Source organism: Suillus discolor (assembly GCF_016758755.1).
Source record: "Suillus discolor strain FC423 chromosome Unknown F5147scaffold_7, whole genome shotgun sequence".
NCBI lineage: Eukaryota > Fungi > Basidiomycota > Agaricomycetes > Boletales > Suillaceae > Suillus > Suillus discolor.
This window is the reverse complement of record NW_024541254.1, coordinates 248,491-271,482: the sequence shown is the minus strand read 5'-3', so window position 1 is coordinate 271,482 and position 22,992 is coordinate 248,491. Positions and strand designations below refer to the sequence as shown.

General features: G+C 48.1%; 9 protein-coding genes across 9 annotated transcripts; 5 read left to right on the top strand and 4 right to left on the bottom strand.

Annotated features, from left to right (window-relative positions):
* Positions 1-1,204: 1,204 nt before the first annotated feature.
* On the top strand, positions 1,205-4,138 carry F5147DRAFT_629114 (uncharacterized protein; the record flags this gene model as incomplete). Its single annotated transcript, XM_041432745.1, has 5 exons — positions 1,205-1,507; positions 1,559-1,849; positions 1,898-3,590; positions 3,649-4,051; positions 4,110-4,138. 4 exons carry the CDS (start codon positions 1,205-1,207, stop codon positions 4,002-4,004), a joined length of 2,643 nt encoding a protein of 880 aa, XP_041297175.1. The 3' UTR covers positions 4,005-4,051; positions 4,110-4,138.
* Positions 4,139-4,575: 437 nt separating this feature from the next.
* F5147DRAFT_743367 (ubiquitin-related domain-containing protein) lies at positions 4,576-5,038 on the top strand (the record flags this gene model as incomplete). The annotated part of the gene is made up of 5 exons (XM_041439600.1): positions 4,576-4,593; positions 4,651-4,668; positions 4,727-4,756; positions 4,813-4,895; positions 4,954-5,038. 5 exons carry the CDS (start codon positions 4,576-4,578, stop codon positions 5,036-5,038), a joined length of 234 nt encoding a protein of 77 aa, XP_041297174.1.
* Positions 5,039-5,253: 215 nt separating this feature from the next.
* F5147DRAFT_751262 (uncharacterized protein) lies at positions 5,254-6,126 on the bottom strand (the record flags this gene model as incomplete). Its single annotated transcript, XM_041440185.1, has 3 exons — positions 6,067-6,126; positions 5,550-5,981; positions 5,254-5,495 (listed from the first exon to the last, which is right to left on the bottom strand). Exons 1-3 carry the CDS (start codon positions 6,086-6,088, stop codon positions 5,254-5,256), a joined length of 696 nt encoding a protein of 231 aa, XP_041297173.1. The 5' UTR covers positions 6,089-6,126.
* A 3-nt stretch (positions 6,127-6,129) lies between these two features.
* On the bottom strand, positions 6,130-7,887 carry F5147DRAFT_674648 (histidine phosphatase superfamily). The gene is made up of 9 exons (XM_041435865.1): positions 7,675-7,887; positions 7,551-7,607; positions 7,287-7,428; positions 7,184-7,215; positions 7,009-7,039; positions 6,766-6,956; positions 6,509-6,716; positions 6,374-6,457; positions 6,130-6,324 (listed from the first exon to the last, which is right to left on the bottom strand). Exons 1-9 carry the CDS (start codon positions 7,693-7,695, stop codon positions 6,287-6,289), a joined length of 804 nt encoding a protein of 267 aa, XP_041297172.1. The 5' UTR covers positions 7,696-7,887; the 3' UTR covers positions 6,130-6,286.
* Positions 7,888-8,594: 707 nt separating this feature from the next.
* Positions 8,595-10,653, bottom strand: F5147DRAFT_817475 (kinase-like domain-containing protein; the record flags this gene model as incomplete). The annotated part of the gene is made up of 6 exons (XM_041443594.1): positions 8,595-9,103; positions 9,155-9,263; positions 9,315-9,467; positions 9,527-9,820; positions 9,881-9,961; positions 10,009-10,653. Coding segments are annotated over 6 exons (1,563 nt in total), but the record flags the coding sequence as incomplete, so codon positions are not given.
* A 1,461-nt stretch (positions 10,654-12,114) lies between these two features.
* F5147DRAFT_674642 (HotDog domain-containing protein) lies at positions 12,115-13,319 on the top strand. Its single transcript, XM_041435864.1, has 6 exons — positions 12,115-12,325; positions 12,382-12,613; positions 12,661-12,718; positions 12,767-12,871; positions 12,921-12,990; positions 13,042-13,319. The coding sequence occupies exons 2-6, from the start codon at positions 12,466-12,468 to the stop codon at positions 13,135-13,137; spliced, it is 477 nt and encodes a 158-aa protein (XP_041297170.1). The 5' UTR covers positions 12,115-12,325; positions 12,382-12,465; the 3' UTR covers positions 13,138-13,319.
* Positions 13,320-15,806: 2,487 nt separating this feature from the next.
* Positions 15,807-16,914, top strand: F5147DRAFT_381136 (HotDog domain-containing protein). The gene is made up of 6 exons (XM_041429482.1): positions 15,807-15,814; positions 15,868-16,263; positions 16,321-16,378; positions 16,427-16,531; positions 16,581-16,650; positions 16,710-16,914. Exons 2-6 carry the CDS (start codon positions 16,017-16,019, stop codon positions 16,788-16,790), a joined length of 561 nt encoding a protein of 186 aa, XP_041297169.1. The 5' UTR covers positions 15,807-15,814; positions 15,868-16,016; the 3' UTR covers positions 16,791-16,914.
* F5147DRAFT_674634 (uncharacterized protein) lies at positions 16,854-21,526 on the bottom strand. Its single transcript, XM_041435863.1, has 9 exons — positions 21,126-21,526; positions 19,741-20,953; positions 19,217-19,689; positions 19,048-19,167; positions 18,661-18,995; positions 18,151-18,610; positions 17,901-18,096; positions 17,515-17,849; positions 16,854-17,458 (listed from the first exon to the last, which is right to left on the bottom strand). Exons 1-9 carry the CDS (start codon positions 21,249-21,251, stop codon positions 17,039-17,041), a joined length of 3,678 nt encoding a protein of 1,225 aa, XP_041297168.1. The 5' UTR covers positions 21,252-21,526; the 3' UTR covers positions 16,854-17,038.
* Positions 21,527-21,628: 102 nt separating this feature from the next.
* On the top strand, positions 21,629-22,924 carry F5147DRAFT_674631 (inosine triphosphate pyrophosphatase-like protein). The gene is made up of 6 exons (XM_041435862.1): positions 21,629-21,853; positions 21,908-22,000; positions 22,051-22,115; positions 22,184-22,289; positions 22,349-22,538; positions 22,597-22,924. Exons 1-6 carry the CDS (start codon positions 21,769-21,771, stop codon positions 22,703-22,705), a joined length of 648 nt encoding a protein of 215 aa, XP_041297167.1. The 5' UTR covers positions 21,629-21,768; the 3' UTR covers positions 22,706-22,924.
* The last annotated feature ends 68 nt before the right edge of the window (positions 22,925-22,992 follow it).

Below are 22,992 nucleotides of genomic sequence, written 5' to 3'. Positions count from 1 at the left end.
GCGGGTCCTGGCTCTCGACCTCTCGGCGCCTCAAAATTTTTGTTCATTATTGCATTTCAAGGGATGCCGGAGGCAGTTACCGGTGAGTTCAATTCGCCGTCAAGGGTTCAATTTTCAGTCAATACTCAGACTAACCTCCATCTCTAATAGCGTCTACTAGTACTCCCTCAACCTGAAAGAACTTGCGTTCACACTATGTCACGCCTATGCTCTTCCCACTCCCGTCTACTACTACTCCCTCAACCTGAAAGAACTTGCGTTCACACTATGTCACGCCTATACTCCCTCCCGCTCCCGTCTACTACTACTCCCTCCACCTGAAAGAACTTGCGTTCACACTATGTCACGCCTATACTCCCTCCCGCTCCCGTCTACTACTACTCCCTCCACCTGAAAGAACTTGCGTTCACATTATGTCACGCCTATGCGCATGCCACATGTTCTGTCTCAATTCCCGCTCCCGTTCACCTCAATTGGGTGCCGAATATAACGTTGACCTGCATTTCAAGGGGCTCGGAGGCAGTCAATTTGGTACGTTCAATTTGAGGGTCTAAACATTACTCAGGCTAACCTCAACCCTCTCATCCTCCACCCTCATAGCAGATACTGCCTCTCTCTCTCTATCGTTGGTCGGGGGCGCTGTCGTCTACTCCCTCACCCTCTACACCCTCACCCTCTATCGTCTAACCATCTGTAGCGTTGGTCAGGGGCGTTTCTCTATTCCCTCTGTCTGTATCGTTGGTCGGGGGCGTCTCTCTACTCTCTCACTCTCTATCATTGGTCGGGGGCGTCTCTTCCTCACCTCTACCCTTTGCCCCCCTTGTCTCACTCCCTCACCTCTACCCCCCTTGTCTCTAACACAATGTCCGCAAGCTGCCCAGCTTGTGGACAGGACAATCTCACTGTCACAGGCCTCAGTCATCATCTATCAAAGAGCCGAAACCCTGATTGTCGAGCGCTGTACAATTACTCACGCTCCCAGATACACGCCAACACTAGTGAACCGCAACTTGATGACGAGTTGGAATGGCCTGATGATGATGGAGGGTATGACATGGAAGAGTTTGAGTGGGCTCGCAAGGGATCTGGCCATGGTAGTGATGCGGATGAGGGAGCGGACGATGGATGGGAAGATGAAGCAAATAACGAACCTGAGTGGGAGCCTCCGGTTGATCAGCAACATGACCACGATGACATGGATGCCATGGATGATTTGGCCGCTGATGAAGCAACCGGTCAAGAACAACACCATGGTCACCAGGAGATTCAAGAACGTGCCCAAGGGCAGCATGGTTGTGTTATCGTGCCCTATCCAGACTCGCGTGCTGGGCAACCTATTTCTAACAATCATACTGCCAATGTTGCGTATGGTGCGCATCTTTCCAATGCCAACCAGGAGAATACATATCACCCATTTGCTTCTAAGATGGATTGGGAGGTCGCAAGATGGGCAAAACTTCGTGGACTCAGTTCAACTGCGTTGTCTGACTTACTTGCTATTGAGGGGGTAAGTCGGTCACCTTTTATTTTCTGGTTCATGCGCTTATGTTCATTGCAGGTCAGTGAACGCCTGTCGCTCTCTTTCAGGAACGCGAACGAGCTTAATGCCATCGTCGACCATGAGCTTCCAACAGGCCGGCCAAAGTTCAAACGAGAGCAAATCATTGTTGCGGGAGAAGCCTTCGACGTCTATTATCGCGATGTGATTGAATGTGTCAAGTCGTTGTACAGTGATCCCGATTTCGCGAGATACCTTGCGTTTGTGCCTGAGCGTCATTATGCCGACGAGGATGAGACAGTTCGTCTGTTTCACGATATGCATACAGGAAAATGGTGGTGGGATACACAGGTACGTTGCATTGACTACGTCTACCATATGATACTAATGATACTTCAGAAAAAACTCGATCAGCACAGCCCAGGCGGCACCATAATTCCAATCATCATCTCGTCCGACAAAACTCAAGTAACCTTGTTCCGCAACAAATCTGCTTACCCTGTCTATCTCACCATCGGCAACATCCCAAAAGAAATTCGACGCAAGCCATCACGCGGTGCCCATATACTTCTGGCATATTTGCCATGCACACGCCTCGATCATATTTCTAACAAAGCTTCACGCCGCCGAACTTTGGCAAATCTGTACCATGCTTGCATGAGCCGTGTTCTCGCTCCCCTGAAATCTGTTGGACTGGATGGGATTACTATGGCGAGTGGGGATGGTACTCTCCGCCGTTGCCACCTACTGTTTGCGAGCTTTGTCGGCGACTACCCAGAGCAACTCCTTGCTACTGGGATAAAGTTCGGAGAGTGTCCCAAATGCGATATTGAGGCTGATGAAACGGGGAGCAATACGGCACCATATCATTTACGAAGACTGCGCGAAGTGTTAGATGCGCTCGCTACTCTGGATGAAGGCAGTATGTCTTTCGTTCGAGCTTGCTCAGCAGCAGGGATCAAGCCCATAATTCATCCCTTCTGGGAAGACCTCCCGTTCGCAAATGTTTTCCGTGCAATCACACCAGATGTGTTGCACCAGTTATATCAAGGACTAGTCAAACATCTCTTAGGCTGGTTGAAGGCTGCTTGTGGTGCGGCTGAAATTGATGCTCGTTGTCGGCGACTTCCTCCCAACCATCATATACGTCTGTTCACCAAGGGCATCACTGGCCTCTCGCGTATCAGTGGGACCGAACACTCGCAAATCTGCCGCTTTCTTCTGGGTATCGTAATTGGTATCCGTTTGCCCAATAATCTTAATGCAAACCGACTTCTACGAGCTGTCCATGGTCTCCTCGATTTTCTCTACCTCGCACAATATCCGTGTCATAGTTCGGAGACCCTACAACTACTCGACGACGCACTCAGTCTTTTTCACGAGAACAAAGACATTTTCGTTGATCTCGGTATCCGAGACAACTTCAATCTACCGAAGCTGCATGCCACTCGGCACTACTCGTACATGATTATGATGTTGGGCACAACAGATAATTATAATACAGAGTATACAGAAAGACTACACATCGACTATGCAAAAGACGCTTACCGCGCTACCAATCACAAGGACGAGTTCGCGCAGATGACACGGTGGCTCGAACGCAAAGAGAAAATACTGCGCCATGACAAGTATGTCATCTGGCGACTTGCTGGTGATGTCGAGTCTGAGCCCCACCATTCACGTCCTCCAGATATGACCTTCCGCCGCCTTCAGACTATGCCCAAACACCCTACTGCAAAAGCTGTCACTATAGACAGATTAGTTGATGACTACGGCGCTACCTTTTTCCGCGAGGCACTTGCTCGCTATATCACACAGCTCAGGCATGCCGAGGATCCTAACCCCCTCCATGAGCGAGCACTGGAAATATTGGCCCGCGACATCCATTTCCCGTTTCGAACGCTTCCTGTTTTCCACAAGATCAAGTGGGTCTCCGTCGATGCTCGTGGTCATGGCGACGCAACCGTCACGTTAGATTCAGTTCACGCAAGACCACAACGGAGATCGGGTTCTGGTCTGCTGCCCCGTCGTTCAGACACAGTGCTGGTGAACCTTGGTGCGAATACAGAAGCCGTTAGCGCAGGTATAGAAGGTAAGTCAGCAACGAGTATTCACAAGGATATTGGTGACTCACAGTTGACTGGCTCAAGCACTCCGCGTTGGTCAAGTGCGAGTCGTTTTCTCACTACCTTCAAAATCTCTCCCGCTCCTCTTTCCACCAACAGTCCAGGTTCCTAGCCACCTGGCTTATATCGAGTGGTTCTCGCCGTTTGCATTGGCTCCCGATCGACACCACGGCCTTTACAAGGTCTCGCGTTCCTTTCTTGGTGGCGCAAAAGTCGCAAGCATTGTGCCATTGTCGAAGATCGTGCGGAGTGCCCATCTTCTACCGAATTTCGGTGCCGTCGTCCCGCGAGAGTGGTCCAGTGATACAGTTCTAGATGACTGTGACACTTTTTGGTTGAACTCGTATCTAGATAGATTCACTTACTGTATTTTCAAATAAGTCTTGATAATTCCATTGTACATTATCGTCTTCTAGCCATTTTATTCCTAAAACTTGAAATTAGATAGAATTATCAGAATAACATCATTTAGCGCAAATTATTACAATTTTTGCCCAGGAGGCTTTTCCTGATGGACCCACTAGCACTGTCCAACACAGACAATTAAAGAAATGCTCACGAGCCCTGGAATGTTGACCAGCCCGTGGATGCTTCGCCAAGGTGGTGACCGTGGTTCAACTGACATCTGCACAACGTCTGCACGTCTATTATTGAATAACCATCAAACAATAACAGCGTTACTGTTGACACCGAGAGCTTCGGAATATAGTATGGTCACAACCAGGACATAGTTCCTGTCGAAAGGTGCGATTTCTTGATAAATTTGCTAAAAAATGCTTCGGGTTGACCATGGCGGCATATGGATGAGTTGGAATTTGATTTTATAAATGTTTAGTTTGAGTCAAGTATTTAGTGGTGTCAAAGACCGTGGAAATGTGTCACGATGAGAGTTCCGAATCAGAGGCATACTTTTAAAGCCTAAAGGGGGTTCTTACCCTTAGATCTTCGACCATGCTCATCAAAGTAAAGGTAAGGACGCAGGCATATTGCCAGGAAACATTTCGCTAACCTGATGACCTCCGCTAGACACTCACCGGCAAGGAGGTGCTAAATCTAATCCTTGCCATCCGATAGTGACTAGCTAACGAAGGTTCACGCACAGATCGAGTTGGACATAGACCTCGAGGACAAGGTATCTGCAACTAAAGGCACCATTTATGTAACACCTTACGAACACCATCAGAACAGATCACTCGAATAAAGGAGAAGGTCGAAGAGCAGTCCGGTGTGCCACCACAACAACAGAGACTGATCTTCGGAGGGAGACAAATGTGCGTTGTCTTAGCTTCTACATCATCGCGTAAACTCACCGCATCATGTCTGATCAAGGCCGGATGATAAAACCGCTAAGGAGTTTAATATCACCGCTGGATCTGTTCTTCATCTTGTTCTTGCTCTACGTGGCGGCTTTTGATATCGTACCCTTGGAGGTTTCAGAGATGTGCTCTAGCAAAGGAGTTTAATTATGAGGTGTAGGATTCCGCGCATTGTTAGATATCATTTGATTTTTACTTGCTGTCGCATCACTTGTCTTCCATCGCCGGTTCTTTGACGTGACTTACTCTGACATGGTACATATCTTCTTTCTACACGTGCAGCTGATAATTTCTAGGCAGTTCCACGTACTTATCATGGATCAGGTCCTCCGACGATGTCTGCGCCTGGCAGCAGCCACCTGAATGTGATGCTCAATCTCGTTCCCCTATCAATCCAGTCGGGTTCTCCTTGTCCATCCATTCCTCCACTGACAAAATCCTTCTGTTTCCCATCAATCCCGTGAGTCCAATCGTAGCGCGCATCCCCCGATAGGACTAAAACACTGCGTTCTTCCAGATAGAGGTCCCAATGATTCCTATCCAGCGGCCCGGCCTCTCCGAATAGCTCCTCTCGACACTGAACCCGCTCAAAGTTCATCACACACCCACTTCCAAAGCTTACTCCTATGATTCCATCATCAAACCGTCTCAGTAGATCGACATGGGGTGAGATGCCTTCTCCAGGATGATACAGGTTCAGGATCGCCTGTCGTGCGCGCTGTGGCGCATCCTTGGGCGGAAATAACATTTCGTGCACTTTCTCGGGTAGATGACCACGTAACATTTCGGCAAGCCAGTGCAGGAGTGTGATCAAAAACGTTGGTAAGCCGCCTCCCATATTCTGGTTGTGCTCGGATGCTGTGCGTCCAAAGAGCATGATCTGATTTACGTCTCGCCCATCGAAGTAAAGGTTCATGCACTGCTGAACGATGTCGTTTGCCAGTTCGAGAGGCAATCTGATGGGTGGAACGAAAAGCCCAGGTATTGGCGGCGCAGTGCGCATGGCAATCTGAGGCTCATCAAAGAGCGAGTCACCGTCTTCTGAGAATGGGCTAGTTGCACGAGCGTCATGCTCTGCTCCGCTGAATTCATTATGCTCTACTTCACTGAAAGTTGAAAAGCGCACCTGCACCGTTTACTGCGTACATTGCTAACAGATGCCTCAGTGCTCAGCACTCAGTGCTGACGATAGCGAGAAGGGATATGGTATCACACGTGGAAGCTTGCATACAATCTAAATATACACGTAAGCTGTGGACGGTGTGAACGTGTTTCAGATCCAGCAGGACAAAAGCGATGTCAGGGTACGATTCAGTAGCACTTGTCCAACTACTCCTCAAGCAATTCTAAGATATAGATGACTTAACAACCATCGATAAAACCCCTGCCTCAGAATAAGCACGCGCTGAGTCAAATCAGGTTCGAATACGAACCTCCAGTGGGTAAAATGTATTGTTTGTGGTTCACGACCCGCAGCACTGCACTAACGATGCCCCCATGGGCAGTGAACGAGATGACTAGTCGAATGCTCAGTCTACATTCATGAACAGGTGGGGTATGATGCTCACATTGTTCCTGATCATTGTCAAAAATCATGTCCAGTACGCCCCTCATTCGGACATCGATTTCGTCGTGGGTTTCCCTCACTTGGGAGTCCCATAGTTCGTCTTCTTCTACGAGCTCCTCTTCGATGTCGAAATCAGGGAAAGTTTGTTCGATATAAGTGCGCGTTCTACGCCGATCACAGGTATGGACGCCGTATGTTTCTCTAAGGTTCTATAGTGCGAGTGAGTGAACCTAGCGAAAAATTCTTGTATCTTGATACCTCGATAATCATGGTTCTCTGCGATTTCGGTATGATGGAGTCGAATGTTATCTTATTCGTATGGATAGCTCGTGTGAGAGGACTGCAGTAGAGCTTCCCCGGAAGGGGAATATCGAATTTACGTTCTTGTTTCCATGCGTTATGGGCTGCTTTCGCCTGCTCCTGGCCAAGCATCGTCAATTCTGGATCCGCTATTACAAGCTGTGAGGCAGCGCAATTCAGTGAACGGGTGATAACACTGACGTCCCCAGATCAAATTTCCGTCTCCGTTTTTCTTTGACCAGTAGCTTGATGGATGCAATCAAGTCAAGGAACTTCATTGGAGAAAGAGAATGGTAGAGTGCACCTGTTCCATTTCTTCCGATTTGGGAACTAGATGTTAGGATAGGATGGGCACTATGATGTAGATAGGTCGCACCTGTGTGCCGTACTTCGCCTCGGCTACGTTGTCTGCGGGGAAAAGTCCATAAAATTTGTGATCAATTCTTTAAATGTCATCTTCAGCAACATGAGACCCTCACGAAAGCCTTCACCGTGTCTGCCCACGAAAAATACCTTGTACTGCGTGCCGACGGGAGAGGACGTATTAAGCTGATCAATCTCTTGCTTGAATGTCTTCCATCGATCATCGGAAGGGTCTATTAGCCCGAATCGAGCAGGAAGCTAGAGTTCAAATCTTCATTAGTGGTCGATGGAAATACAAAGAGACTTACAGCCTTCGATGCGAAATAACGAGATTATGCATCAGCCACTCAGTGGCAAGCGAAATTATGATGGTCAAACACTACCTTGCCTTGGCCATAACCAGCGCCAACTTCTTGCTCGAAGAATCCTTTGATCACCTGCCATTGGACTCATTCAGTTCTCGACCTCATATGATCTCGAGAGAGATGGATAGTAAAAACTGACTTCATAAGACCGATGGGACATGGTGTACCGGGGCTCTAGGGGAGATATTCGTGGGGAATCACAGGAAATTACTATAACCAGCTAGCTCGTCTCAGAGCTTTTGTATGCTCCGACTCGGACTCAGGGCCAACTAGAAACAATAGTACTAGTTCTAAGCAACTTGGGGGAATATTTGGGTTCCTGTTTCAAGTCAGGTGAAATTCATGATAGCCGATCCATTAAACTGGTTTTTATGTAAATTTAGAGTTCAGTCGCTTTACAGGACAACTTCACAGGAGGAATGACTAGGACTCATGTCAGCGACCCCTACGTGTTCAATTCAATACAAGTGCACATCAATTGATATTAGTGACTTGTCATGAGTATGTATACTAAGTATTACAAGTACAACGATCATAAACAGCTGAAACATACAAATTTACAAGCGCTTCGATCACCTTCGGACGTCGGCTGTCTGAAGAACGAATCAGTACGTAGGTCCAGCGCCGCTTTCTCCAGCGTGAGTCCTTGACATCCGTTGAATGTGGTGGCATAAGCAGGTCGCAAGTGAAATTGTTTTCAATCGACGGTCTAGCTTGACCCCGTTGGATTGAAAGAGAATGTGATGCGAGGCAGGGAATGTATTTCTCCTGTTTGAGGGATCTCAACCTCCACGAGTTTGCGATGCAGAGCGGTGATGCAGACTCGCGCATTTTGCACTAATCTGTTATCGGACATGTTGCGTTGTGTTGCGCATATAGCATCCACTTTGAGATCCAAACGATGGGGAGCCGTTGATTCGGAGTCGACATAGCGAGGTAGTCGGGCGTTTGCTCAGGTGCGTCTGGAGGTGCTTGGTCTACTCCGTGAAAGGAGCACACGGAAGCCATGGTGGTGAAAGAGTAGGAGCTTAGATCCGGGAGAAAAATTAATGCAGGGATGAATTAGGACAGGAACATGCAGTTAGGAGGACAATGAGCGATCAATCGATGAGAAAGTGCTCAGATTGATGTCAAGCGCGCATGGTGCTAGACCAATTTGGAGGACAGGTGGAGTACAGACAGGAGAGTCACGCGAATTGGTTCCGCGGGATCAAACGTTCCGTCCTTACATATTGTAGACAAGGCGACCTGCTCGGATGCCTCATGGCAAATCGGTAAATATCAACCCTAGTTCCAGTCGGCAGGCAAGTCACATTTACAAACATGCCTCCGCGGAACCTTAGTCCCTGAGGCTGTAACCCTGCAAGTTGCTCCATGCATAGCATCATGTGCCAACTCGCTCGGGCACTCGTAGTCTACGTGTATTTGCCCGAGAGAGAAACCACCGTTAGCTTGCTCGTGCACGGCTTTCTTGAAGTCTGGTAGCCGAGGATGAGAGCATTCGATGGCAATCTTTCCAGAGTCTACAGATTCGAGTGGTGCGTTGCCCAAGCAAGCTTTAAACATGGCTAGTTGGACGTGAGCAAGGGTACGCCAGCGGACTTTGATCATAGACTTACGATCGTATCCCCGATTCTCTAACTTCTGCCAGTCGATGCAGGCAAAGAACGGGTGACTGCGAATTGACTCCAAGTCAGGCCTCCTGGCATAGTGTTTGGGAAAGAAAATCTAAATTTGGAGTTAAGCCAACGTCGACAACACAAAGACTTGGAGACATACAGAATAAAGAAGATCCTTAGCGTCCTTGTCTTGGATGAGATATATCTCGTCGTTCGGTCTTATGAAGGCCAGCTGGCTGTAACCCGCGGGTATCTTGTGGCCGTTACGATATTTATGTGTTCCATCATTGAAATGATATATAGAATACCAGTGCTTAAGAGTCGAGTAAGCTTTAGTGCCAGGACGATCTGGAACCACAGATGACTGCTCACCCCGCCGTTTATTAGTAAAAGCTCCAGTAAAATGGTACCATAGGTCCAGGTGTCCGTCTTGAGGTTATATCCCTGGTTTCCCTCGACTCGTTCTGGAGGAAGGTAACCGCTAGTACCCGATGCACCATACATGAGCTCGTTGTGAAATTGCTGACAGGTTAGTTTGCGGTCTAGGACTTCAGCATTGCCAAAATCTGCAATGCATACGTGACCGGACGGAGTTACGAGCACGTTTTCCATCTTTAAGTCCAAATGTACGACGCGCAGCTTATGAAGATGCTGGAGGGCGAGAAGCTTTGGGGGTAGCGAAGCACATTAGATCAAACTTGCATGCAGAATATAGGAGATACTTACAAGCTCAGCAGCAACAAGCCGCAACTGCCAATGCATGAATCCGAATTTTGCTCTAGTGCGAAGAGTCTGGGGGTAGAACCTCTGGGGCACGTTCAGCACCAAGTCAGATGATAATTAGGAAGACCCACCATTACGAAGTAGAAGTTATCCTCGTCCTCGAAGGCATGCAGCAGAGGAGTCAAAAATGGGGATTGCTCTTCGGTGACACGCTTGAATGCCTCATATTCAGCACTGATAGCTGCTGCTGCTGCTTGAGAACCTTCGAGCAGTTGTTGCATGGTCGGTCGTTTGTCTTTGGCGCAGCAAACAAATTGCGCAAGCAACCCAACCTTGTTAATGACCTTGATAGCGACCTCCTCTGTTTGGTCCTTGATAGCGTACCAGACGTAACCGAATGCACCACTGCCGACCTGTGCCGTAGCGACGTACGTATGACCACCTGCCTGAATAGAATAGGCAAGATTCCCATCGTTCGAAATCCTCTGAACGATAACACTGGCCTGTTTTGCCTCAGGTGTCGACGATGACTGAAAATTCGAGGCACTGGGTTCAAGAGTCGAGAACATATTGCCGAGGTTTAGCTCGGTATTGCCTTGCGCAAGTCGTAGTGATGCGTCGTTACCGAGGTTCCGCTTGGTAACATCCTGTAGTAATTCGGAGGGTGATCCCTGCTGCATAAAGTGTACAGATGGTGCACGTAAGTGCCCAGCTTGGACTCCTGGCTTCCTATCTACGGGAAGCTTTAGACCAGGTGGGCATCGCGGTGGCTCATGGGGGGTAGACGATGGTGATCGGTCACATTGAAGTTGTAGAATTAGATGATCGTATTGCTGTGGGTCCAGGCATGACTTATAGGAGGAAGCGTGAGTGGCAGACAATAGCGATTGGCCAAGGGGAGAATGTGTAAACATATAGTCGTATTGTTGTGAGCCCAGGCGTGCTTTCTGAAAAGAAGGTTCGTCGGGGGTAGTAGGGACCATCGACGGTACAATAGCTTCAGTGGTAGGTCCGAAGGAAGGTCCTGAAACGTGAATGAGTGAACTTGCGCCAGCGCATTTTTTGGGTGTCTCAATGTCCTTGCTCTCGATGGTCTGCATGGTCCGGGACAAAACTGGTGTCGCGACGGTAAATTCGGAAAGTGGAGAATGAGTAGGTATCACAACTGGTGGTATGTATTGACTCGGAATATCACTGTCCCGAGCAGTGTCCGTTGTGAAGGCAGGTGGAGAAAGAACGGAATCAGGAATCATATCGACCATCTCCGTCGACTGCGTGGCGGTCGTTTCGATGTTAAATCCAACTGGAGGATTTGATGGAGAAGTCTCGAGAAGCGGTGTAGATTCCTGGGCGGTGTGCACATGTCCTCCACAACTTGTACCAAGAGTAGGCAATACTTGACTTTGTTGGATTGACATATGGGTGCCATCGGCAGTGTGGGACAAAACCACGTGAAATCGGAGATTTACATTGACAGGAAAAATCGCTTGGGTAGCTGGAGACCGTTCGATTAGGGATGAGATATTTGATGCAAGGGCAGGTGTTGCAGCAGTCGCGAGGTCCAATGCAGAGGCAGATCCAGACGTCTTGAATCGTTTGAAGATGCGAGCAAGCAAGTGTCTGAGGGCCATTGATAAGTGCGGGTGGCGTTATGATAATATGTGAGCTATAGTTCTGAAGAAACCGGACGTTAAATAGAGCTCGGACATATTCTGCGCCACTAGGAATACTGGATCACAAATGTGGATGTGGCCAAAGCTTAGGAAGGGACCACAACGCTTTGGCTCATCGCAAAGCGGGCCCATCAGGAAACAATTGCAGCGTCCAACAACGATATCTTGATTGGGACACTGTTCAGCTATGAGCTTTGCCTTCAGCATAAAGCTTTAAAGCTGTATGCAGTGTAGAACCAAAGCGGCGCGTAGTATTATCGACCTGAAGTGAGAAGGAATCCTGGAGAAGTATTGTTAATGCTCCCCTGGCACACGAAATCGAGAAAGTTTTGTCATAGTATTGTGATCCAGATTAAATGCCACCCAAGGAATATCGCGTTTGAGTCTTTCTTTGATACCGCATCAAACAAGTTAAAGTGGACATATATGTCATATAGTCGAAGCTCGTCAGTAAGGTGATTATTTCATGGATGAAGGAATTGGGAGTAACTGGTGCCGGAAATATCCGTGGCGCCTTTGGATGTTGTTCTCACGGGCGTGCAAGGACCTCTACAACACTACAATGTACATAGTTGGTGGACACCAAAACATTTCTCAAGGCAAGGCATTGGCATTTCTACCACAGCACCGAGAGGACGACGTACAAAAGCAATTTGTTGGTCATGCACATGAGCGGCCTGGACGTTGCCAGTCTACGACGTCTGGCGACAACAGAGGGCAACATCATAATTTAGTAGCCGCCTAAGCAATTTGGGGGTTCTACTATTTCAAGTTGGTAAAATTCACACCGGCGAACTATTGAACGTGACTTGACCTTTTCCTCCGATGAAGCCAGGAATCGATATCGACACTTCCCAAGTCGACGGGAATGCTTCCCCGGAAATAAAACATGTATTGCTCAGCATTCTGCAGTCCATGCGACGGTCAATTGGCAAGCCCTCTAGCAGTTTCGAAAACGAGATTGCGTCCCGGTTGCAACTAACAGAGGCATCTATATTGTCAAAGACCGAGGAACCGGAGAAATTTGAAGGTCGTGTCGTTTTCCAGGTGATTGTGGACGAAGGTACCTTTCGTTTCTCATATTCGCTGTACTTATTGACAGGTTCGCAGAATTGCTCAATGTCTCTCAAAACGTCCACGGTGGATGTACGGCCATGATAATTGACATGCATGTTTTTTCTCCTCCTGTTTGCCTAGAACTAATATAGATGCGTAGTTGCTCGACAATGCCCATTTACGTCCTTGGGGCCTCGACAAGCGATCATGGCGAATTTGGCGTATCACAGTCTTTAAACATTGTGTACCATTCACCAGCATTGCTGTACGTTCAAATATGACACTAGTCACTTTCTGTTGAACCATCGTGTCAGGGGAGACAAGCTACGCGTTGTGAGCACATCACTCGCTCTTGGCAGCCGGGCACTCTCAAGTCGTTGTGAAGTGAGATTGATTTCAGTCTCTTGCTTTATCAGCTCATAACTGGCTTCGAAGGTATGGAATGTTACGCGACACCGATTGGTAGCATCAGCCGTGCACATTAAGATGGTTCCATCTGAACCTAAGGTATCTGAATCTGCCAAACTCTAACCTGGGTGCGGTCACAAGTCTAGGTGACATGTTGATTTACACATACCACAATCATTATATGGCTGTTTTGAAAGTAGTCCTCTGGCCTGCTCGTATTCTGCATGGATTCTAGCACTCTGTTCATTGACAAGCTAATGTCGCGTAGCCTTAGTTTCCTCAATGACACTGGTTGGCTAATCGAACGACTCAGGGAAAACCTTCGGGTAACGGGCTGAAATTTCCCGGTCACGTGACTGTTTGAAGACTACGGGCGAGGAGACATGTTTTCTTCGCCGTTTTCGTGGCGGAAAATTCTGGGTATTGTTGTAGAGACGGATGTCTGACGCGTCAGTATTCCGAAATAGATCGGCTCTTTATCTACTGACATGTTACCATTCGATAATAAAGGTTGGACCCCGTAAACTGTCGGAGAAAGGTACGAAGCCTTTTCTCATTTTCTATGTATGATCGTCTTCATTGTTCTACTCATCGAGCTCGCGGTCTTTGTGTACAACATCCTCTGCAGTTAAGCATCTGGCCTCATCGCGAAACATTCCACCGAGACATACTACTGCTAGCACGACGGCGCTGCCATTGGCAGTCTGTGCACATCCCCTGTGAGGTATACATCAACAACTTCTGCAATTTATCACTAATGTCAAACCACCAATTCGAACGTGGTACCGAGTTCCACCATACATACTATCATGTAGCCGCTCCTCAGCCTACATATAGTCTTGCCCCTTGTTCCTCTCCAAGGCAAAGGTTGCCATACTCAATTTACTAGCCGCACAGACGAATTCAAGTTGGTCTCTCAAGTCTACTAGTAGTAAAAGCCTGCATTCGGCTTTCATTCAAAGTGAATTGATATGGTGGTTATTTTAGTCATTTATCCCGAACTGACGTTCTGAGCCAAACCACTGAAGTGAATTCCCCTCGGAGCTGAACAAAGCTAAGTAGTTCGATTCTCCATTTGTTTCTGTTATCTGCAACTGATACCGAAGCTCATAGCCTTACCCTACAACCCTGCTCCATTCCAAACTTTAATAATGACATTCTTCCTACTCTGAAACGGTTCGGCTCCCGGATCTCAAAGTAAACGAGGTATGTGTCGGCAGAACAAGTCAAGACCTCAATCACCACTCACCAAGTATATTTTCCAGTCATTGATAAGAAGTAGCCTATTACTTGTTATCTGACTCTGTCGGACCTTCTTCAGTGCATCCCCGTGATGGTCTACACCTACAATCGCTCGCTTTGTCTCTACTCACTCATTAACACTCCTTCCTTTCTCAATTGAAATCCCGGTCTAGAAAGTCCCCCCTGGTCCACGTTTCCGTCGGATTTCCAAGCTCAGGGAACTTGGCTTTGACAGCATGGCTGGGAGCGATCCTCGACTTGATGGTCGAAACTCGATTGAATGGCCAGCGCTTGATCCCATGGCTGACTGTATCCCATTGGCTGAACTGTATCCTACTGTCGAATTTGATTGTCTGCTGCTGCACTCCTGAAAATCCTGTATACGAAAGCAGTGGCAACAAACCACACTTATACCTTGCTCTCGTCGAACTTTAAGACGCTCGCAGTACTCATCATGACCACCCGTCTTTTACCATTGTGTTGCAAATGAGCCACTGGGATAGAGACTGGGTGCCAGGATATCATAGAACTATAGAATAGAAAATACTTCTCGCACAGGAGATCCCCGCTAGAATGTTTAATGAGAGACGCCTCGTCAAACATGCATTGTTACTTGAGATCAATCTCACCATTGTCACAACACAAATTATAGTTCATGCGACTGACGCCAAATACAGATTGTTAGGATAATCATCGGTCATTGAAAGGAAGATGATATGTGCAGATATATGACGGTATATCTTGGTGCTAAACCAGTGGAATACACTGAATAGATGAGGGTGTCTGCACTTTTGTTGATCAACGCGAGTGCCAAGTCCATGCAAACATGCTTCAAGTTGGTCAAAGATAGGATACCCATATATATATACACGCCGGCTATATCTGACGAACTTGAACTATCATTTTGTGACGGATTGCAGTACGTACTCTATTGTTTACATTATTGTATATAACTTCCCTCGGATGATCTACTTCAGAATTTAGTAACAACCCCTCCTACAGACGCTAACGTTCCCTGCCAGCTTCTTCCCCACCCACCTTCGCTCATCGACACACAACGAGCGAGCGCTATCCGGGGGTCGGGACACGCGCTTAGTCATCCTCCTCATCGCTCAAAAATGGCTAACAATGGTTTAGGGCATGCCACCATCGGTTACCATTCATTTGTTTACTATAACCACTCATTCGGCCAACTGTAATTGTAAATAATGTAAGTGTGCCGGAAGCGCGTACTTGATTTGATAACAGAACTCCTGTAACGGGCGACAGGCTCTCTGATCACCTGTAATTGGGTGCACTTGCCACTCGAATATTCCGAGATTCCGGGCATACATTATGTGTCAACGGACTCTTCACCGTAAGTATGACCGTGGAAGCAACCGGAGGCTTTGTTTTTCCCCAAACAAACTGAAGTATGTCATTCAACACAAGTCAGTCTTCTGTGCATTGAGCTTTTGCCCATTGTGGTACCCTAGTAAGTACTTCACGAGTTTCATACCTTCTGGAACTCCGATGAAGTCGTACCAGATAAGCTAGAATGGATGCTAACCTGCCTCGAGTATGTGGCGGACATTTTATGCAATTGTGATTACAGTTCAGATTGGTAAACAGGGTTCCAGACGAAGCTGGCACCGCAGCTCTCGAGTACATCTAGCAGCTGATATACTAGCATGGGATTCGCAGCGTCAATGCTCAACTTTCAAGTACATTTTAAGTGGGAAACTTCACCCCACAGCCTGTGATTTGGCTATTTCCTCCAGATGACGCCAGAGAATAATATCGACACTTCCCAAATAAAAGGGAATGTTCCTCCGGAGGTAAAACTTGCATTGTTGAACTCTCTGGCGCAGCCGGGCCATATCTCGCATTCGACTGGCAAGCCCTTCAGAGGTTTCAAAGCCGAGTTCGTGTCCCGGATGCAACTAGCAGAGGCATCTGTATCATCGAAAGCAGAGGAGCCGGACAAACTCGAAGGACGTACCGTCTTTGAGGTGATTGTGGACGAAGGTACCCTCGATTTCTGATATGCGCTTTGCTCACTGATATATCATTTGGCGCCCTTAGACATGTTTAATGAGGTTGGAACTATGCACGGCGGTTGTTTGGCCATGCTAATTGAAATGCATGTTTCTTCCACTCAGATTTATCTGGAGCTAATATGCACGCGCAGCTGCTCGCCAATGCCCATTTATATTCTTATGGCTTCGACTGGCGCTTGTGGCACATTCGGCGTACAGCAGTCTTTGAATATTGTGTTCCACTCACCAGCAGTGCCGTACGTTCAGATGGCATATCAATTATTTTTTGCTGAACCGTTAAGTCAGGGGCGACAAGCTACGCATCGTGTGCACGACACTTACCCTTGGTAGCCGTGCACGCTCGGGTCGTTGTGAAGTGAGATTCTGAGCTCTCTCGTTGCCTTATTAATATTAGCTTATGTTTGGCTTCGACAGGTATGGAATGTAACGCGACACCGATTAGTCGCATCAGCTGTATACATCAACATGGTTCCATCTGAATCGTCCAAACTCTGACCTTTTGTGCATGTCAGTCATGTTGATTCCTTACATACACCATAATCACCATCATACACGACTACTTGGAATTTAAAGTCCACTTATTCCATGTACAATAATGTAGTAATCCACATGATGTGATATTCAAGGGGTATCCAGAGAAAATAACCCAAACGTATAAATGAGTGTTATCATGATGTATGTAGCGCAAATGAATGTTTGAAGATCAAGTCCACGATCTCGAATGATAAGCAGCCCAAATGAATTCATCTCTTCCAAGTGTTTATATCGGGGCCCATGAAGGGACCAGCCTGAATTGTCCCTGTGCCAATAGATCTCAATATGTCCATCCTCCTGTCCTCCCATGCCTTGAGTGCTTTGAGAAGCTGTAATATTTTATCGCGTTTCCCTTGTCGGACGTCGTTTATGCTTACGCTGCCCATTTTTACGTCGTTGTCAAGGAGGAAGTCAAACAGGCGGAATAACCCGTCCAGCTTATCATCGCCGGGGCCAGACGGGAATGCCGAGTCTAGCACGGGGGGTGAGGGTGATTTCCCTAAAACTGATTCCGAGAGACGAAGAAGGGCAAGACCGCTGAAAAGATGAGTAGTGGGATCGTAATTTTGCAACGCAGCTGGTAGGTGTGAATTAGCCCATTCAACTAGACCCGCGTCAGAAGAGTTCAGCTGTACAAGGTTCATAAGGTCAGTATCACAACGCACGGAGAAGGCAGTGGACAAACCGCGGTAGTTGGTGAAGGGCGTGCCTCTCTAGTCGGGCGGGGAGGAGCTTGGTTTGCTATAGATGATGGTTTGGATTGGTCTTCAGACTGCTCTGAAATAGATTGCTGAATCAAGAAGGAATCAAGACGCGTTCGTTCGCTATCTTGTGCGTCCGACGATGGTAAACCCATCAGGACGCGAGCATCACGAGAAGATAGCTGATTTGGATTCTCACGGCGCAATGCCTTTTGTGTCGCATCGCGAGCAGTAGGAGACGGCGGTCGGGGGGCGGGGTTCATCGCTTGGGCGACTGTTAGAGGGATAGTGGGAATGTTGACAGAAGAAACAACAGGCTCTGTTTAATATAATGTTAGATAAGCGACCAAAGATGATGGCTCAGACCTACTCGAGTAGTCTCTGCCAATGGTGGCCTTCATGATCGCTTTCATCCACTCGCGTACCACGATTTGCTCATCAGAACTGAAGTAATGCGTCTTGTCAGTGTCGTGCACTATCCTGAAGCCATAACGTCCTGGATCGACGTTCTCGTCCGCAATAACCTTGTATCCGACGATATTGATGTAGCCCTTGATTTTCACCTCCTGAACAACGTGCATCAGTGTATAACTTCATGATTAAGTAAAGTTCACTCCCACCGTCTTACTGTCGCTCCGCAGGATGTACAGATGCGGGCCCTTGATAACGAAGTACCGCACCTTCCAGGCATTATAATGGTCGCCTTTCTTGCGCATCCATCCTTGGTGATCAGGGATGCCGATCTGGTCAATGATACTCTTTCCTGGCTTGAAGATACTAGGACCTCGAGACTGGCTCTCGGGACCATCAACGTGTTTTTTCAGTACCGTCGGGGACTCTTTCTCTTTCAGCGTTTGACTATCCGCATCCTTGCCTCTCAGCTTCTCAAGTGTCTTCTCCTTTTCCCTCAACTTTCTCTTCTCCTCCAGAGAATCGCTGTGCGAGGGATTGCGAAGAGTGCTGGAAGGCGATCCGTCTGACGTCGATGGGCGACCCGATGACTTCTTGCTGCTGCCGTACAGCCGGGAAAGATTGAGACTCGAAGGTTTCTCCATTGGGCTTTCGTTATCAATCAACGACCTGTTTTGAAGTGAGTGGTCGAGCAAACTATATAAAAGCTCAATGCGTACGGACTGATCCTTGGGGGAGGCTTCCTAGCCCTCCCAAGGGAAGTGGAGAAAGTGTTGCCGAACAAACTATGCCGCTCTGTGCCTTTCGTCGTACCGTCCCGTTTATTCCGGCTATGTTTGCTACCAATACTGGAGTCGTCCAGCAGCTCCCGTTTCCGTGATGATCTGGGCGGTGTTACCGCCAACGCCAAGGGCACTGAGGTCGGGAGTGCGGTGGTAGAATTATTGTTGGAATTGGAGGAAGTGTCGCCCTTCTCCTTTGCGGTAGACGTGGACTCTGTGGAACGGCTAAAGAGGTGTCGGTGTTGCTTGGTGGCAGATGGTACATTTTCTCCCTGCCGAAAAGGTTTAACTGATGCTACTTGCAGTAGAAAGATATGAAATCACCTCGCTCAAGGCGCCGCGATTATCGTCTTGCAACTCTTCAGGCTCGCGTGCGTCCTGTCGAGATCGTCTGTTCAAGGCACCATCACTAGGTGATAATACAAGTTGACCCGACGCCGTACGCTAATGATGCGTAAGCAATAGAAACAACAGTAGAAGATGAAATACCAACCTTGTGTTCGTTACCGTTCGGCGGGACCCCGAGGCCGAGACCCACCGCACTAGACGAGACATGATTGTCCAGCGAGCCTCCAATGATACTAGCACCAGTGCTCGATAAACTAGATAATCTTTCTGCGAATTGGCTCATGTCTGCAGCTGGACTCTCGGTGGTGCACATCGAACCAAACGTCGCTGAGTTCGGCGCAGTAAGAGCTGAGCTCACGGTTGTCGCGAACATGGGGCTGTTCAGAGACTGATGAGTTGAGCCAGAACGCGAATGCGTGTAGGAGTATGAATGGGAGTGCGACAATGACTGAGGATGTTGTGGCGACTGGACATCTGGGAAGATGATTGATAGAGGTCGTCGTAGTTCAGCAATAGCGTTGGCAATGCGCATACGCTTCCCAAATGCGACAATGCCAATTTCAGCCTTGAGGAGGTTAATGTCAAGCTCTAGTAGAACATCGCCTGTGATCTCTTGTTCTAAGGGGTACGAGATTAGTTCAAGTTGTACAACAACAAGACGAAATTTACCTATGAACTTATCACAGATGTCCTGGCCGAAACTCTTGGACTTCAGCCAGTCAACAACTTCTTCAACGCTCCACTCCGATGGAGAAACAGGCTTCATCAGACTATTTTCCCGTGTGGGTTCAGGCGACATCTGTGGCATGGAAGTGGTAGAGACTTGACCGCTGGATGCAACACTAAGGTGCTTGGACGCCGGTGGTAGGCTCACTACACGTGGGATGGGGGAGGAAACAGCATTGGAAACTGGGCGAATCACAGGCGTGGGAGTAGCGTGGGTGGTGGGTTGACTGGGTTCGGGGGAAGCAGGTAACTGTATGGAGGATGGCTCGACGGCAAGAACAGGTGCAGGTGCAAATATGTTAACCATAGGAGATACGGGAGCGGACCGAGATTGAGATCCATTGCGTTCATGACCAGTAGGCGCTGGGGAGATTGCGCGAGAGGTTGAGGTAACAGAAAATGTCGTCTTATGAACTTTGGCTGTTTGTTCACCATCATTGGATAAAGGGGGTGGTAAAGCTTGCAAGGGGAGTGTCATAGGTGAAGCCATACTCAAGTTCCTCCTCCTGTGATTCAGAGTTACTGCGCCATCGTTGTCATTATCTTCCTCATCTTCCTCAGGAATATGGGGATGATCACGTGCCACCTGGTGTACATTGTGAAATGTGTCGTCCACCTCTTCTGCCTCACTCTCATCACTCAGTTCGATGTCTATCGGAGGAGCGAGCGAGCGGATATCCACTCCCGCAGCGGCCTTCGCTTCCACGACTTTACGTGCTTGTTCTGCAAGCTTGTCTCGAGCACTACGGTGCCAGTCCTCTCCGTCCTCCCGTAAGCTGGAATCTCCGTCGGTTTCTGTATCCGTTTCGCGATCTGTGTCTCCGTGCCGAGTGCTAGCGAAGCTGAAGCTGCGGGTTCCATCCCGGTCATCTCGGCCAAGCTGTTCGATGGCCTTCTGGACGTCTGTCATAGTAGCATGCATAACTTCCTCCTGATGTGCTGAAGGTGGTTCGCCAAGGGCGACACCAATGTTGGACTCGGCGTCGCTACCGATTAATGAAGCTGCCTCTTCATCAACTCTCTGTAATGCGTCGGGAGGCTCATTTATGGAAGGGCCAGCGGTGGATTCTGGTGAAGATGCACGTGGAGAGGCAGGGGCAGCCGGTGTAGTGTAGCTTTTGGGAAACAGGCCGATTTTACCTGCAAGATTGCGTCCCTGGTAATAAAGTGCGCGCATGAGTTAATATCATAGAACGAAACAACAAATGCAATTGAATTCGACAGAGCGTAGGGTATGGCGGAGTTTATGTGGGCCGAAACTGCGCTGCAGAGTTGTGCATGCCGACATACACACGGTGCGCAAGGTGAAAGAGTCAGGTAGTACCCACCTGCCACCAGCCATCGCTGTATTGATCATCTCTCTCTATGACCTCGATGGGCTCACCCGCACGGAAGTCAACTTCGTCCTCGTTTTCGGGCTGAAAGTCGTGAAGTGCATACACATAGTCTGGCATTTTACCGGTAGATTTCGTTGCAGGCAAACGATCCGGTGCCGAAAATGATAGTCAAAAGGCTCCTGAAGTAATGCGTATCTATGAATTAGCGAGAGTTAGCGGAATACGTAGCAGGGACGGACGGCGGAAATATGACACCCGTCAATTGGAAAGGTTAGTAGGTGGTAGTATAGATGAGAGAGTGGTGGCAAGTTGTGCTGAGTGACCCGATACCACGACCCGTTCGTTGAGATTCCACGAGCCCGTCAACGTTAACCTCGATGAGAACAACTACCAGGAGTGCTAGTACTTGCGAATACAACCCGAACCGGCTCACACCTGGCTATGATGACTCAGCAATACAGTTCAACCGCCATTCGTTAGCATAGTTCAGTGTGTAATATGGCATCATTCAAAAAGCTACAAGTTGGCCATGTCAGACTATCCGATACTATCTCGACAGCAGGCATGTTGTTGCAGCTTAAATAAGAGCATAAAGTTTCCAGTGGTTGGTTGAGTCAATTTCCGATTAACTCCCATGGTCACTTTTGCTACTATCAGAATGGCATCTAAGCACTTGAGTAGGACTGCTTCTTCTGTCACAATGGCCACCAAGCGCTTGAGTAGGTCTCGATTCTTTTAGCCATGCTCAATGTATCCTGATAATATTCCATCAGCATTCGTAACTGGAAACCATAATAAATTGAAGGAGACCAAGCATATTTTATCTCAAGGAACGCCAATAGAATTAGACTCGCAAGACCTAGATAGCAAGTTTTTCTGATCAAATGCTTATTCACCCGCTGATTAAACACTCAAGTACCCGAACTGCAGGGCACCACCCAAGAAGTTGCCATAGCAAAATGCCGTCGCGCAGCTGAGCTAGTCAGTCACTCCTTGAATCTGAATTCATAGATCTGCCTCCCCACTACAATGCTTATACCTTCTGGCAGCTGGGGAAGCCGTGCATAACGGAGGATACCGCCTTGTGCTTCGTAGCGTATCACGGGCTACCTGGGCCATACATCAAGCACTTTATGAAAACACTCGGTCACGAAGGTCGGTGGGTGCAGGGGCATTCTGCTAAACGAGACTTTCTGAATGTGTCACCTGAGTAGGCTTGAATAACATGCTCGCAGGATTTCCGACGAAAGACGCGTATGCACTCTGTACTTTCGCATACAGCGCCGGTCCGGGCACTGAGCCGATTCTCTTTGAGGGCCGCACAGACGGTACCATCGTCCCTGCCAGGGGACCAGGCGATTTCGGGTGGGACCCCATCTTCCAACCAAAAGGTTTTGATCAAACGTGAGGCTCTCTCGTTTTTTTTTGCTCCGTTGTTCAAGATACTGAAATTGGGACGAAGCTACGCCGAAATGAGCAAGGAACAGAAGAATGTCATTTCTCACCGATACCATGCACTGGTTAAACTCAGGGTATATTTGGCAACCCTCAACGCTGAGAACAACTTCTAGAAAGCTGCTTCTTTGCAGGGTAGTCAGAATCCAATATACAATTGGCTGTGCGATAAGATATATCTTACATACATCTGGAGTTCTTAGATCCGAATCCCTGACTTGCAGTAAAAATGATGTACATTCCACTTCAAGTATCACTTCATGGGCGCAAATTTGATAGGGTTCATGTCATTACAGGTCAGCGTGTTATTACATAGCTTCACATGTCCAAGACGCCAGGGCCAAAAAAACTGCGTCAAGTCAGTATTACGGTGTTGGTAGACACACGCTCCGCGATTGCATTC

Coding starts and splice junctions, on each gene's coding strand:
- F5147DRAFT_674634 (XM_041435863.1), bottom strand. CDS start 21,251: ATGCCAGACTATGTGTATGCACTTCACGACTTTCAGCCCGAAAACGAG. Junction 19,168..19,216: donor CGAACGGTAACGAACACAAG/GTTGGTATTTCA, acceptor ACGCATCATTAG/CGTACGGCGTCGGGTCAACT. Junction 17,850..17,900: donor CATTGGCAGAGACTACTCGA/GTAGGTCTGAGC, acceptor TATATTAAACAG/AGCCTGTTGTTTCTTCTGTC.
- F5147DRAFT_381136 (XM_041429482.1), top strand. CDS start 16,017: ATGACGCCAGAGAATAATATCGACACTTCCCAAATAAAAGGGAATGTT. Junction 16,264..16,320: donor TGAGGTGATTGTGGACGAAG/GTACCCTCGATT, acceptor TGGCGCCCTTAG/ACATGTTTAATGAGGTTGGA. Junction 16,532..16,580: donor TTCCACTCACCAGCAGTGCC/GTACGTTCAGAT, acceptor CCGTTAAGTCAG/GGGCGACAAGCTACGCATCG.
- F5147DRAFT_674648 (XM_041435865.1), bottom strand. CDS start 7,695: ATGTCCCATCGGTCTTATGAA. Junction 7,608..7,674: donor TGTCCCATCGGTCTTATGAA/GTCAGTTTTTAC, acceptor GTCCAATGGCAG/GTGATCAAAGGATTCTTCGA. Junction 7,040..7,183: donor AGGCGAAGTACGGCACACAG/GTGCGACCTATC, acceptor TACTGGTCAAAG/AAAAACGGAGACGGAAATTT.
- F5147DRAFT_674631 (XM_041435862.1), top strand. CDS start 21,769: ATGGTCACTTTTGCTACTATCAGAATGGCATCTAAGCACTTGAGTAGG. Junction 22,001..22,050: donor AGACTCGCAAGACCTAGATA/GCAAGTTTTTCT, acceptor TAAACACTCAAG/TACCCGAACTGCAGGGCACC. Junction 22,116..22,183: donor GCCGTCGCGCAGCTGAGCTA/GTCAGTCACTCC, acceptor ACCTTCTGGCAG/CTGGGGAAGCCGTGCATAAC.
- F5147DRAFT_674642 (XM_041435864.1), top strand. CDS start 12,466: ATGCGACGGTCAATTGGCAAGCCCTCTAGCAGTTTCGAAAACGAGATT. Junction 12,719..12,766: donor ACGGCCATGATAATTGACAT/GCATGTTTTTTC, acceptor ATAGATGCGTAG/TTGCTCGACAATGCCCATTT. Junction 12,872..12,920: donor TACCATTCACCAGCATTGCT/GTACGTTCAAAT, acceptor CCATCGTGTCAG/GGGAGACAAGCTACGCGTTG.